Genomic DNA, 15,887 nt, shown 5'->3' with positions numbered 1-15,887 from the left:
TTATCACATAAACAGTATAATGTTTTTTCTGGAAGAAGTATGAAGCAGCAGAAAATGAAAATACTCAAGTACAGATGCCTCAAAATTGTACTTAGATACACTACTTGAGTAAATGTACTTAGGTACTTTCCACCATAAATTAGCTTAGAATGAAGTCCAGAAGTAACAAAGTCTAGCTACCCACACCACAAATGCTGTATTCACACTGCACGAAACAGAAAAACCTACTTCACACATATGAACTATCTTGGATTTATGTGCTAGCCTTGTATTCACAGCCTAAATTTGTGTCAGGTATCTGTAGCAGTTCATCAACAAGCAAACCAGAAAACGGATAGCATACAGGTCATGTTAAACTACTAACTATGATTCTATTAGAGTGAATATTTGAGTTTACTGAAATATAACTGCCTGTTGTGGGCAGTTGTTATTTTCAATGGTAAACAATACCGTTGTCCTTTTAATATACATTTTTGTACTTTAAACAAACAAGATTTAGCATGTCAATTACTGAACTTTGAAGCTGCTGGTATGATGGCTAGAGAGAATATTTTATTAACCCCAAAGGGAAATTACAGTGGCTGTAAGCTTTGTACAGGGCCAGGCTACCGGTTTTATGCCATCTATAGTCTTTATGCTAAGCTAAGCCTACGTGGCGGCTGGTTGTAGATTCATATGTACACACATGAGAATAACATCAACTTTCTTATCTCACTTTCGCAGGAAAGCAAATAGGTGACTTTCCCTGAATGTTGAACTATTCCTTTAAAAACAGATGTCCATTACTTTTGTGGATGTTGCAGCCTTGGCTGATTTCCTGTTAGCCATTTTGCAAGATCAACAAAACACAATATAATACAAGTGAAAATAAACAATTTAAAAGGAGCATTTCTGGCATTGTATGTGGAAGCTTCATTTGGAGAAAGGTTCTGGTCTTGTGAGTTTGCATTGCACATAATCCCCCCCTCACACTATCTCCTATGTACCTCTCTGCCACAAACTAAAATGTCATAAACTGAAAAGCAAAAATGCCAAAATATGTTAAAACATATGATGCTTCACTACAAAGCTCTCCTCACATATCCTGAAGAAAGCACTGTGCTCTACCATCAGCAGTTTCAATAAATGTCACACAAGAGAAAAAAGGGTGCGTCTTTTTCTCCTTTTTTATTCTCAGTATGCCCAATTAGCTAGCACCTTGCTGGGTGTGCACTCTCTCCATTGGTTACTGTACAAACAAGAGACAGACTGAATAAATCTTGGGATTTGAAGTCTTTGACACAGACATCCCCAGGGTGTGTACCCATCAACATAAAAGTAAATCAGTAGTAAAATATACAAACCACTAAACACTGCTATTCAGTTTTGATACATGCTTGTCAGTGAAATACATTCATTCATTTCTCAATACAATATCATCGCTTAAGCCCTTTCAAACATGCACCGCAACCCTGAACTTATGTAGACATTACCCAGCAGAGCTGTATGTGTGAACACAAATGTCGGAGTCAGCTGGACAGTAAACAGACTGTACCTTGCCAGCTGCCTAGCACAAAATCCACATAATGTCCGAACGAGTCTACGTGTGAATAGAGGCCAGAGAAATCAAGCTAGTGGGCTTGTTGATGACGTTTCATAGAAGAATATAAACATCACACAATGAAACAATGAAGAAAAAGGGTTCATTTACACAATGACACCAAAGAAAATTTCTAACCACACAGACGATGAAATTCGGGAACTTCTGCCTTTAATGGGTGATGAAACTATCAGATAAATTCAAGGAACAGCAAGATACCACATTCCTGGCCTGATTCTCTAGAGTTTACATGTGAAAATTGCTTTATAAACATTGACCACAAACTGCATTGCTTTCTACTGCATCAGTGTACACTGTACTGTACAAACAGCACCTGAAAGGCAGACGATTGACTGGGACTCACTGATTCCTAGTTACATCTTTAATGAACTCACCAGCACAATCTAACAACGAAAAAGTGCGCATGCTCTAATGTGCCACTGATACATCCACATTTTGGGAATCTTAGATGAAAAGATTAGTATCACTTTCCATCTGGAGCTTGACATAGGAAGTGATTATCTTAGCTTAAAGACTTTTGATAAAAGTATTCTGGCTAATCACAGCCAGAATGCAAACAAGTGAATACAATGTAGTACATCTGGTTAGTTTAATCCATATAAAACCTAACATCAAAATGACAAATTATGGTTTCATGGATCAAACACAACAAACAAGTTAGTTTCTTTTAGATCTGTAGGTGGATTTTTCTGCTTTTGCACAGAGCCAGGCCAGCTGCTCGCTCAAGCTTTGCATTTAGCGTACAGATTTAAGGATGATCTCAGTCATCTCATCTAACTCTCTGCAAGCAATCAAATAAGTGTTTTCCGTAATATCAAACTATCTTTAAGTAACTGATTATATTCACTGAAGAAAACAGAAAACTCAATCTAAAGCAGGAATTACAACTGGGGACATTCATAAAAGAATAACAGTACTACTGTGTGTATTGTTTCATCCTAAATCAAGTTTGTATGGAAATTGTGGCTTAATTTGCCAAATTACTTCTTATGGTTTAGGCCACAGAAATATTTTACCGTGCCTCCTGTATCTGTATAAAAACCAACTTTCCTCCACGTTCTAATAAGGGCTGTTTGAGGCGTGAGAGATGAAGGGGGAAACAAAGCTCAAGTCTGCAAGGTCAAATCTTTGGGTTCATAGACCCCGAGGAGGTAAATTGATTGTTGAGTGTTAGGGGAGGGGTAGGGGGTAAGCATTTAACTGCTGACAAACAAACCCCGGCCCTACAGGGGAGGGTAGATAGCACATTGCTTGACATCATTTCCACAGGCCTGTATTCCACAATCCTCTCCTGTTCAATGGGGCAAGACCCTGTGCTTTTGTTACAATTAACCTATTAGGAGAAGCCTTTCATTCGCAGGTGATTCCATATTCCCTTGCGTGCCTCAATAACATTATTTTGATCTGAGAGACTCTGGCCTACAGACATCTGCCACATGAATTCTGCTGAAAAGTAGAAGATGTTTCATCCAAAGTGATGGGTCAGCACTGACAGTGTTCTTTCAAAATTTAATCACTTTGGTTGAAATAAACAACATTAAATGTACTTTAAATCCTTGTTGTTTGGAATAAATGTGTAGTTTAAGCAGCACATAATATGTAGTATATGGCCTACAATAAAAACAAATGACACTTACTCTTGGTGAAAAACATTAAAGTATTTAAAAATTGACCCCAAGGGTCTGCTTTGTCCATGGCTGGAGGCATTATTATGCCCTGGTTGTCTCAAAGCACCCCCTCAGGTCATTACTCCCGGGCAGCTACGGACCCTTTGGCAGACAGAAGCTGAGCTCCATTATCTGGGACGCAGAGAGGGCTGAGTGGAGCAAAGAGGAAAGGGGAAGAAGGGAGACGAGCTGGCCATGGATCTGAGGAATCGGAGATGTTGCAGGATGGCACTGTTGTGATGTGGCATTTTCTGGAGCCTTTCTCAGGCCTGGAAACCACCCATTTGGGACAGGTTCTAGAGGATGTTGGCATGTGCTGGCAGAGAAAAAATTAACCCAATCAGGGACATAATTGCATATTTTTTCATCTGCTTTTCATTTGATGCATATATTCTCTTTACTTAAATTGTTTCCTTCTTGCCAGTTCCAGCCCGTTGGAGTGCAAATGAGAGCGATGTGCTTTTTTGTGTATTAAATCAAAGCTAAATCTCACTGCAAAATACATCAGCCTTGCCCTTCTGAGGCCAAACAAAGAAATATGTGTCAATCCACATAACTGTCAGTGTATAATGTATACTATGACAATACGTTCACTTTTTAATCAAAGACAGAGTATTCATCAAAGTGCTGTCCATAAGTACTTGGACAGTGACCCGTTGTGTTGGTTATCGTGCACAAGCACATTGGGATTTGAAACTGAACAGTTTAAACTGTCCTTGAATTGTTCACCTTCATAGTGGGTGAGTACGGTATGACGCACACCAAGATGAAAAATGAAAGCAAACCAAGGCATTAATGTTGCATACCTTAAAACCAAAAACAAAAGGCTGAAAGACACTAAAATGTTCCCAAGAGATTAGAGGAAATGTAGACTTGGGTGATAATTGTCGGTGGGGTTGTCAGTAGGAGCTACACCTTTAAGATCACACAGAGCTTTTTGAGCCACTGTTAATATGAAAACATTGATTTCAGCAGCTTTAAGTTAATGCTAAGTTGAGTAACTGCTGTGTCCTTCAGGAACTGCTGGACAGTGTATCGATTCCTGTCAGCTCATCCAACAGCTCAGCTGAATGCTACCTGTCACCTCCATCACTGATTCAGAATACATTCACAGGTGTGATCACTGCATAGTGTTCCATTTATATTGTATATATACACAGCTTGGAGTTTGGTATTGTGTGCGCTTTACCTGTTAATTGATGAAATCAAGACAATGAATCATGGCCTGAATGATTACCACTTTCAGTCTGAATGTGATAAACCACGATCATATAACAGAGTGCATATGAGCTGGCACAGTTTTAGAAATGATCCTGTTAATTTACCTTGAATGTTGAGATGCAAAGGCAGTAACATGGATCTGATACTGTGCCATGCTGTTATGGAATGTATGCACATTTCCCTGCATGAACTGTGAAATATTTCATCTATATAGATGTGGTTTTGTGGAATTCCTCATTCATTACAACTTTGGTTTGAAGACAGCAGATCCATCATAAACTGTGTTCACACTGAATCTCTTCTCCTCTGCCAGAGTATCACATGTGCATGTCAATCTGTCAATCAAACACGACAACTATTTACACTCACTGGGTGAGATGAAAGGTTCTGGCTCAATCGCTCAGGCCCTGTTCACCTAAGAGAATGGGAAAGAAGACAGACAAAGCAGGAAAGGGGCCTATAAATTTTAGATTCTGGGCTGTCTCTGATGCTTTCCTATAGCAAGCACACCAAGTACACACAAACCTGAAGCAGCTACATGGATGTGCGTGTGTGTGCAGAGTTAGAGCACAAATACAGACACACATTGTTACTAATACTGCAGTGCAGGCCTTTGATGTTCTAGGTGCTGGATCTGTTGTGCATGTCTGTCCTCTCAAATCATTTCCAGCACTGGGAGTAAAAACATGGAAACAAAGGCAAACAACATATTCAAAAGCGTCAAATGACACATCTGGTGTTTCATGTTAGCTGGATGTGGTGACATGGAAGCAGCTTCAGTCAAGATGCAGGACAGGCTAATTGACACTGGCTGATGTAGGAGGTGAGAGGTTACAACGGCAGAGAGTATCCATCTCTGTCGAGACTCATCTGCCAGTAAAACTAAAGATAGATAAAGAGTTAAAGGGAAGATTAAGACTGCCAGTGAAGACCAGACGGCACTGAGCAGTGGTGTCCCCAAAATTTTACCAATTCTGATGAATGTTGAACCATTTACTGCAAGTTATTCATCACGCAAACAATGTCGAACATGGTTCCGGTGTCTTTGGGAACTTGTGATGGCAACTCTCTTTGGACATTTTGTTGGCTAACTTAAAAAAACAACAACAAAAAAAAAAAACAATACATTTATCAAAAATGGCAAGTCATAAAAAGTAGCCTTAGCATTCATTTGGAGTTTGTTCCTGCACACTTGCTGAATGTAAGACCAGTATTCACTCTCCTCCTAGCTCCGACTTGGTCTCCACCAACTCCTGAGTAAAATGTCTGGCTCATTAGTTGCCAGTGGTTCCACTGTGTTCACCAGCTAGCCATTAACTTTGTGTGTCTGCTGTTTGCTGCTGGAAACAAGGTTGATGTAAGACTTAGAACAGCCACACTGCAACACTAAAATCAAAACAAACAGCTGAAAACCACTAAAACACTCCCTGATCATGGGAACTGCAGAATCAGGCGATACTTCTCTGCGAGTTCACCAGAACTGACCTGTTTCATATTACGCCAAATAAATCATTTCAATTACTGCTATAAATACATTGATTAGTGGAGCTTTAAGGGCATATTTTCAGTTTATGTAATCAGTTATTTTTTGGAGGAAGATGTTTTTTATTGGCATCAAGGTCTGTCTGATATGTCATCATGGGCAACACTACTGGGCCATCTTAGCCTCTCAACTATATTGGTATTGGCATAGACTGTATGTATGGTGATACTGTAGTACAGTTATGCCAGAAATTGGTTTGACATTATTTAGAAACAGAGTCACTATCACATATTTTGGCCACCAAAGTGTAAAATGTACTAGGGATATAACGATACGATATTGCCCTGATACAAAGTCCACAATACGATATTTATCACGATATTAAAAAATTTTAAAAGCCTCTTATTAAATAATAAAGCAGCAGGTTTTTGTATGATTATAACTTAAAGTGCCCCTGCTTTCCTTTTTTATTAAAATATATAATAAAAGTAGCCTGGCATGAATTGTCATTGCCACTGAATGACTGATCTGTCTGTACAGCTGCTAAAAAAAAAAAGGCAGCTGGATCTTGTATAGTGATACATCAGTGCGTTAGTGACCCAAAGCCACTTTAAATTTCTCTGGTGATCATGCCGACCGGTGGTCGGGTCCTGGAGCAATCGAAATGGGAATCCCCCACAACCACCAGGGGCAGTAGTGAGAAAGCCGCTGCTTGGCAAACCAGAACAAGGAGAAGGAGACATCAAACTACACCAGGACAATCCACATAAAAGTTAGATTTGTGCTTTACTGGAGGTGTTTTTCAAACACTGTGGCTTCCTTTATCAAAAGAAAATATTGGTAGTTACTAAGTGGTTGGTTTTGCTTTTGTACATCCTGTTTGCACATCAGTTAAATTGTTGTGTCCCGATTAAATGGTGACAGTATTGCCTTCATCCAGCTGTTTGTCAGCTTCCTTTCCACCTGTCATTTCTTACAACAGGAAAACTGAAATGCTGCAACACAACAGCTCTAAAAGGTGACGACAGAGCATCCACCATGTCAGTATCAAATTCTGTGACCTGAATGCAGTTGTACTAATAAAATAATCATATGTAATATGCTTGCAGATGCCATCACCATCTGACAACATTATCAAGAAATTTTTCTAGCGTAATATTGCAAAATTACAAATATCATTAAATCCCTAATCAGTACATATCTTGGTCAAAGTTCTTTAATAGCTAACATATCATTATTCCACTTGTTTTATTCTGAAATGTCAATTGGTCTCAAAAGCCATTAGCTGTCACTCCTAGTGGTTTGTCAAGCAACTTAAAATTCTCTGCTGCTGAAGTTTAAGTGACTTGCTGAAACCACTGGTAGCCAGTAATGTAACCAGTAATGCAAACTGTTTTTTCTTTCTTTTGCTGAAAGATGAGGACATTTTTATGCAATGACTTGGCCATTGGCTGTTTCATACTCTTCTATACAGCCCTACAACCCCTGTGTGGTGAAGACATAGAGATGACATTACTCATTAGCACCTACTGTAATATGAAGGTAGTGTCTGTTCTGACATATAGCACCTTCATCTCTTCAATGGAGAGCACCTTATGGGCAGTACTAGTGTTTTTGCATGTTTTAGCCAATTAATTAATTACAAATCATATATACTTGTTAAAAGTAAAGTCTGAACTGTATTTCAATTTAATAATAACTCTGAACACAATACAAAAAGACATGATGTTTCCTTTCAAGCAAGGTTCAGGTTCATGCCTTACAAAAAGGCGGCTTCCAAAAATGTACAAAGAAACATTAAGTAATCCAAAACACCATCTTTTATTGAGAAATAGTCAGCAGACATGTAAAGTATACTGTATGTGATTTGTAGCAAAAGGGCTAAAACGTGCTAAAGTACCAGTGTAGTCCTTTAGGATGTTACTGCTCGTCCTGCGTCGCTGTCTCTGTAACTTGGACACTGTCTCTGTCAGTGCAGGTAATCTACAGCAGATGGTTGATCAGTGACTCCCTGCTAAATGACAGCCGTGACTTTCAGCTCCAGTCATAAGTGCTCAGTTCAGTGTAAAACAACACAAAGGCATCCATCTCACACCGTGTGTCAACACTTCAAAAACTAAATGACTTCAAGGTCTGAAGGAAAAACAACTCGGTGTGTTTTATAAATCATTTTAGAAAATAATAATAGATGCCAAAATAAATTTGACAATTACTGGCTGAGGGGAAACTTTTCAAATAAACAGGTTTATGGTAAGTCATATCACTTGGCAGTTGATCATCATGATCACTCCTGGATTGTCCCAGAAGGTGGCATATTTATTAGGGTGCAACAGATGGGGAGCATGCATTTTCCTTGCTAAGGCCTGGGAAATTGGTCTTTTGGTAGCAGTATAAATATGATGAACTGTAGCCTATAACAGGCACTGGATCCCACACAAGGACAAAACGTCCAAATGAGCAGCAAAAGTCGTGTTGTAGCTGCTTTACAGCGGTGCCATCAATGATTGATCTACACCCCGCTGAGCCACTACAGGAAACAAAGTATAGAGCCTATAATTTAGCTGGGAAACAATGCATGAGACCATCAGCTTGTGCATCCATTTCAGCACAAGCAGTCCCTAGTGCAGATAGATCATTAAACTACCAGGCGCTTTGCAATATGGTGTAGTCAATGTCAGTGAAAAGATGGGACAATAAAGTGAGGTAGGGGATTGCAACAGCAGGAAGAGAGCATGGAGATGTATTAATGTCACACAGGCTTTAGCTTGCCTCCTTAAGCCCTGCGAAGAGTCACCCAAGCCAATTTCCATTATCATATTGATTGAAATAGTTCATCATAGTGTAATTTTAGGTTTATCGCCACCCGGTTGGGAATAAGACCAAAGCATTATCCAACAAAAGCTATTGTTCCAGGGGACGTTTCGCTGTTCCAGTTCATTGATGGAGTTGATTAAGTTTAAATGAAGCAGACACTGGATAAAAGTGAGGGTATTGACCAGCGAGCGGTGTGCCGTGCTTGAAAAAGCCTGATACATGCGGAAAAGCAAGATTTGCTAAATGCTCTAATCTTCAATCAAATCTAACATCAATACAGACAAAGTTTGGTAATGAGAGATTCAATGAAGCATGCAGCAGAGAGAATTAATCCCGCTCGCCTAAACTGAGTTCAACTTTGATGCTTGGTCCTCAGGACAGATAGTTATCTAAATGCTAAATAAGAAACGTATTGTACTTTTCACAGCATACTAATCATTTGTTCATTTTGCCTCCATTATTTCTTCTCTCACACTTGGCGGCTGTTGATCTGGTGATTAGATCAACCTTGGATAGTGGAGGAGAATGGAATAGTGAGGAGCCCGTAATGTTCAGGCCTGTGGGGACGCTGCCACGTCTACTGTTACAGTTCACAGAGTGGGAAATTGGTCAGAAGAAGAAGAAGAGCATGTAAAGTGTAGTATAAAGAATACTTCACATTAGTCCTCAGGTTATGAGATTATTCTGAATATTTAAAGAGCTTTATTATGGTTTACTTGGTCACTCATCATTTTGTTTTTAGAAATTTAACATTTATGTGCTTGATATTCTCTAATGTACAACAGCAGACCTGTGGTACTCAGCCTTTTTGGCTTGTAGCCACTTAAAAATCCAGACTCAGCGCTCCCACTTAATAAATAAATAAATAGCCAAGTAATTTTGTGTAGCAGAAATAGGCTTTTCGCACTATATTTAATCGTCTTATGACCTTTCAAACTTACCTTGAGACCTGTTTCTCCACCCCAGGGTTGGGAAGACTGAACCAGACCAGAAGGCCACGCAGGAGTATCTGGAATTGTATGACTCAGAGTGAACACCTGGTGCTGAGACTGACGGTGTGTTGTGTATCACTGTTTCAGACTATGCCTCCTCAGGTTTCGTGGGCTTGGTGTAAAGTCAGGAATGCAACTGAGAGTTTCTTTACTTTCAGTCAGTCCGATCGAGGCTCCCATCGATGTCCACATGAATAAACCCATCAAAGAAATCAACGCAAACTCACTGCATTCTTAAATATTTGCAAGCAGCTTTCTCATAACGTGACGGAACAAACTTTGCAAACTACGGCTGTATTCTCCTAAACACCGCGCTCCGGTACGAAGCCTACCTGCGTTTCCTGGATTTACATGAGGGCATGACCAGGGGTCACGTGACTTTTTAAACAGCGATAATATCAAGGTTTAAAATCCAAAAAGCATTCAACGTTTCTTCAAATTAGGTGATATGAAACTAGAAAATGATTTAGCATTTAGGTTTTTGATGCTGTGCGTCACCTCCACAAACAAGAAGCAAACCTGACATTGTTGCAAATTTTAATTTGAAATGTATGGCAATATAACCTGAAAACTGTCGACGTTTAATATTGTGTACATAATTAATTAATACAAAAACATTTCTATAATAAGTTAAATCCACTCCACTTGATGAACACACAACCCGCACTATAAATGAAATTCAGATATTTATAAAGTCATACAGATTATTGACAAATCTCATAAATATTTTAGCGTTTATTGCCAATTCGTCTGGAGCCTGTGCCGGTGCCGGTGCACAGGTCCAGCGGCGCCGAGGTGCAGCTGCTGCGGGCCTGCTGAGGGAGCGGCATCCTGGGAGGAGGGCGGAGGCTGTGCGCGCTGCTGCTGACTGCAGCCTGCTAAACCACATAACAGGTGACAGCTCCATGCACTTAACGAAAATGTTACACGTGCCTTGCGAGGTCGGATTTGTTTCTGCTTTAGAAAGCGAATTCGTGCTGGCTACGCCCAAACACTGTGCCCCAGCGTGCATGAAGAGAGACCTTTTGAGGTTGAATCTAGAAATAAAAATGTTCTTATCTTGTGTCAGATCCCTCAGATTCACGTTTATCACATTTTAGATTCTTTTGTATTATTTCCGTCTTATTCGTGTCTAAATAAGGCTCTTAGTGCCACTTGCCACCCTTTCGGTCTAAGGCGGGCCACAGCTGGTGCTGTGTACTGACTTCCATATATTCTCAGATGCCACCTCATTATTTGCATTTACCTTTTGCAGAATGACGGTAAGTCTGAGTGGATTTTTCAAGCCTCTTGTTTTCATTGTTGAGATTTGAGCTGTGGGACATGAAGTGAGCTGTGTGTTGTCAGAATCCAATCTAATCTGCATCTTTGTTTCCTAAACAGGGCATGTTCGCGTATCCCACCTTCCTTCTCTGCACATCGACAGGAGATGCAGCCCAGGAGAAGTGCATTAAAACAAACTCTCGCTCTCAAAGGTGTGCGCGGCTTTGTACAGGCGCGTTTTGCCTGTTAGCTGCACATCCTATGTCTTTTCATCTGTCAGTTATTCCCCCTCATGTTTTGTCATTTGTTCTGTCTTTTCATTTGTCGCCTGGTGTTTTTTTTTTCGGTGCTTGCATACACCCGCGGTTGTAATTAAATTTATTCCTCAAATGCAACAAAAGAATTTGTTCTGAGATTTGTTTGATTAGTGATGTAATGTTGACACAGTCTGTGCACCTCCTGCAGACTTGTGCGTCCTAGGAGCAAAGCGAGGATGTGCGCCTTCAGTAGCCACAGCAGATTGATAAACACGGAGAGGAATCACATGCAAAAGGGGCCATGTGTTGGATCAGTGTTTGGTGCTCACTGTCACATGCAGGCTGCAAAAGGTCCGTGAGGTACAGTTGATTCCACGAGATCTAAAAACGTGGCAATAAACTGAAGGAAAATGGCTCAGACAGCTTGAATATGTGCAACGAATTAAAAAGTAAAAGAAAGATTGTGCAGTGTTTGGGATCCATTCTTTTACTCTGTTAAATTACTGCCTTAACTTCCCGTTGTTATTTAATTTTAGCTCATTTATTTTATTATTATTTACACACTTCTAGCTACTGTATGTGGCTCCTGGCTCTCAGAACGAAACAAGCAGCGCCCCCTGCTGTCCCATAATGAAACCTCACAGTGGCACCGGCACACACAGTTAAAGCTCATGGGCCCAGTGGTAAGTAAACAGTTTTAAATCCCATAGAGCAGTTTCACACTCTTGTAAACGATTACTGAGATACACTCATAAGTGTAAATATTCACCTTCTGTGAGACTGATTTCAGAGCACACAATCATTTGTTTTGTTTTGTTTTTATTAATTGAATGTGGCACAAAGACTGACGAGAATCTGTGAGGATGGAAGTCTATATTTAAGGGGAAAGTGCGGACGTAATAAGAAGGATCACTACGCGCACTTCCGCCCAAAAATAGACACCTTAAGATATGGATTTTCTTTCTCTCTCTCTCTCTCTCTTTCTTCACAATTTATTCCTTGGCTATTCCCAAAAAGCTGCCAGACTCGACATTTCTGGCTCATATTCTACATTTCACCCTTCATCCTAATCAAAACCCTCTGCCTCGTACACGGCTTGTCAAGCCTCCAGTTTAGTGATGCAAAAAAAAAAAAAAAAAAAAAAAAGGAGCAGCCTGAGCCCGGCGGGATGCAGGGCAGCTGCTCCCTGACCAGTTCCCCCGTCACACGCACTGCAGCCCCACTTCCAAGGGCATTTGGTTGGCTGGTAATTAATAGGAAATAATGATGTTGCCGAAAGTGCGGCATCACTACCGCGGTTGGCAAGACATGGGCATCTTCTTATTGTACATGACAAACTGATGCTGATGAAGCTGCTTTGATTTCTACAGTGGCTGTGATGGAGGCACCTCAGCTGAATTAACATGCAAAGGGAGTCATTTCTTTGTGCAGTTTATTTAGATGATAGCATTTGGGACATTATTTATTTATTATCAGTAAAATCAATTCATCGGCCTTGCCACTATGTATATCAGCTAGAATAATTCTTACATTTTTTTAGAGTCATACAATGGAATATGAGTCTTATCGTCTCAAAAACACACAGCAGACTCTTGTCTTTCCAGAAAACCCTTCTGACTTGAGGAATGACACCATATACTGTAAGCGTAGCCTGGTGTAATCGCGCCATAACGCACTTGTCTGCCCAATTAGTCGAAACAATTATTGCAACTTTGACTTTAATTACGTCTCAATTTGTAGCCCAGCGCTGGTCTATAATTCAGTGATTAAAACCCTCTTTGCCCCAGCGCCTTTGGGGCAGAGCATGATTAGGACCTGTCAGCTGCTGGAGTGAACGGAGCCAGCCATGCGTGATGTGCAACATGACCCGCTGTTGTTAAACCTTGTCACCGTATTAACCTGAATTCCCCAGTCATTATAGACTGAATATTGCCTACAAGGAGAAAAAAATGTACACATATGTATGTAATTGAACACAAAAAGTAGGGTAGTGTTTTTTTCTTCAAGCACATTAACAAAGATGAGGCCATAATGTCCCAAAGCCAGGTTCAGAAAAAAGCTTAAATGAAAATGATGTGTAAGCTGCAGATACATGCTGAAATAGGCCTCCTGCTGGTAGCCTATATAACGGATCGTAAAGGTAACATGCTGCGAGTTAAAAGTGTTAAGTATTAATATGGGTCTAACATGTTAGTAAAAGTCATCTCAAAAACCACAAACCATCTGATCATTATCCAAACAAAAGTAAAGAGGTTCGGCATGGGGAGACAGCCTGCATTGGGACGGCCAAAAGGTTCGTCTGAAGCGCATTTCATTCTTGTCAAAGTATATTGATTCCTATTCTTTCAAGAGACAGTTGATGTCTTCCTTAATTCTTTGACTGGCCATCTGGACTGACTCATCCGACTCTTGTTTTCTACTCAAAGATTCACGATTCCTCTATTGTCATTTCCACGCCGTGCGCAATAAGAAACTAAATCTGAATCTCACCGTCCATCACAGACAACTAAAAGAAAGAATAACCATTTAAAAATAAGTGAGACATCATTTTTAAAAGATATTTTAAAATTGGTTAAAATGACAGCCTTATATAAACAAATTAATAAATAAATAGTAAATAAATAAATCGCCTCAGTCCTACTGAAGTTCTTTATATGGTGGCAGAAAAAAGGTGGGGGGGGGGGGCGTTTTTTCGTTTTTTAAATTTCAACTAAGTCGATTAATGAGTATAAAATAATCATTTCCAATAAAATAAAAAAGAGAACATCTATCCTTTTCTTGCAAATATATATATATATACACACACACATACACAGTATAGGTATATGTGGTATATGTGTGTGTGTGTGCACTGTAGTCAGTCAATAATACACAATTAAAAGTGCTGAAGAATGGAAGCTCAATACACAAGTTAATTGATGTTAACCCATTACCTGGCCCCAAAAGGTGGAGCGTCAGGCCAAGGTGTCATAAATCTTCAGAGCCCCACAATAAGCAACATCACTTTCCAGACCTAACCTAATCTTCATACAAAGCATTCGTGAATGCTATCCTCACCCTGAGCAGATATGTGGCGTGACACGCAGCATCTGCATTGTATTCACTCATAGTGGCTGAACCAACTGGCATGTAATGTAAATATTCTGATGCATGTTACACAATATATAGAATTTTGCATGAGTTTGAGGCAGTGGGCAGGCAATGGATGCAGCCCTGGGTTTATGAATTTCCCTTCGGCCAAAATCAGTGCAACCGACTTTCCTTTGGTGTATCCAGAGGTGAATAATTTATGGGAGGATAAAAGCATCGATGGTAGTGAGCTAGAGTCAGACAGTAGAAGGAGGCTGGCTGGGAATCCCCCCTCCCATCTCACCCCTTCGCCCCACCCCAACCGAGCTCGCCCCTCGCCGCGTGGTGGTCTTGCACTATACCTCATCGGACGGCTGCTTGAAGTGCAAATCTGTGTTCCAACTTGTTCCCGGTGCCTGTCAGCATGTTTTCCTCTTGTCGGCAGTGACTGAGTGTGGGCCTGTGTCACCCTTGTACTACCGCTGTAACAGGATCATTGACAGGCCAGTGACACTGCCCAACCAGATAATGGAAACCTATTGATTTTTCTTTTTTTCTTCTTCCTCCTCTTTTTCCTTTTTTCACACAGGCAGTGTGCGGTGAATAACTGGCCAAAGGACAGGTCATGATCAATGGTCCTGATCTTTGGATCATGCCTGCCACAGACAGTGAATGACAAAAACAGCAGACTACCAGAGAAAAAAGTCCTGTCAGCTATAGCACGCTTCCTCCTGATGCAGCAACATGCACTGTAAAATAGATAAACAGTTAACTTGAGATGAAATAGTTTAAAATATATTTAAAACCAAATAATTCAAGGTTTTCTCCTTCTTTCCATTTTAAATTGTTCAATCGTAGCAAATGTTACTTCTGAATTAAATGCAGATATGCTGTTGTTGTTCTGTTGTGTATACAGGGGTTGGCATTAAAGGTTTTAATGGAGCAGTCTCCAGAGAGGAGCCCCTTTGATACCCATGGCAATGATAAGCAAGCATTGACTGCCTACCATTGGATCCCCATGGCAGATGGCAAGTGTGGCTCCTGCAACAACACATTTCTTTATGTCAGTCTTGTTCCCCTCTCTCTCTCCAGCCAGTGGAATAATGAAAAGCCCAATTCTGGTCATGGCTAACTCAATCTCATTATAATCTCTCCTTTTTTATTCATTCAGCCCCTTGGGATGCTGTCTGCCAGCGATGTGGCTTTCAACCGCCACAGAGAACATCTTTTGAAACAGCCAGGAGACCTAATGAAGTCACAGAGTGGCACAATTATTTCCCAAAGAAGGAGCATTAATGTACTTCAAAATTCCCTCTGGAGAAGCATGATGACAATTGGTTTGTACAGCTTTGATCGCTGCTTTAAATTCTGCCCAAGATAAACTGCAGGGTTAGCCCCCTTTGCCACTGGTAAGTAGAAAGCCCAGGAGTGGCTATCAAGCACGAGCTACATCAAATATTCAGCCTGTGACGCTAAAATCTGGAGTTTAAAATAGCACATAGCCCTAAAATTACTTACTGT

General features: G+C 40.4%; 1 protein-coding gene across 5 annotated transcripts; it reads left to right on the top strand.

The window, feature by feature from the left end:
* The first annotated feature begins 9,773 nt into the window (after window positions 1-9,773).
* LOC109965727 (uncharacterized) lies at window positions 9,774-15,759 on the top strand. 5 transcript variants are annotated; one of them, XM_020609998.1, is made up of 6 exons: window positions 9,774-9,840; window positions 11,161-11,252; window positions 11,506-11,648; window positions 11,868-11,980; window positions 15,283-15,429; window positions 15,538-15,759. In XM_020609998.1, the coding sequence occupies exons 1-6, from the start codon at window positions 9,805-9,807 to the stop codon at window positions 15,745-15,747; spliced, it is 741 nt and encodes a 246-aa protein (XP_020465654.1). In that variant the 5' UTR covers window positions 9,774-9,804; the 3' UTR covers window positions 15,748-15,759. The 5 variants fall into 5 exon arrangements, 4 of the variants coding, with proteins under 4 accessions (XP_020465654.1, XP_020465657.1, XP_020465656.1 ...); XM_020610001.1 differs by having other exon boundaries at window positions 15,283-15,394; window positions 15,538-15,683; XM_020610000.1 differs by lacking the exon at window positions 9,774-9,840 and adding an exon at window positions 10,517-10,671.
* Window positions 15,760-15,887: the final 128 nt, after the last annotated feature.

The sequence above is a fragment of the Monopterus albus genome, unplaced genomic scaffold (assembly GCF_001952655.1).
Source record: "Monopterus albus unplaced genomic scaffold, M_albus_1.0 scaffold103.1, whole genome shotgun sequence".
Taxonomy (NCBI): Eukaryota; Metazoa; Chordata; class Actinopteri; order Synbranchiformes; family Synbranchidae; genus Monopterus; species Monopterus albus.
The sequence above is the reverse complement of the archived record's forward strand: the minus strand, read 5'-3'. Positions and strand labels throughout refer to the sequence as shown.

Coding starts and splice junctions, on each gene's coding strand:
- LOC109965727 (XM_020609998.1), top strand. CDS start 9,805: ATGACTCAGAGTGAACACCTGGTGCTGAGACTGACG. Junction 11,649..11,867: donor TCACATGCAGGCTGCAAAAG/GTCCGTGAGGTA, acceptor ACACACTTCTAG/CTACTGTATGTGGCTCCTGG. Junction 15,430..15,537: donor GCAACAACACATTTCTTTAT/GTCAGTCTTGTT, acceptor TTATTCATTCAG/CCCCTTGGGATGCTGTCTGC.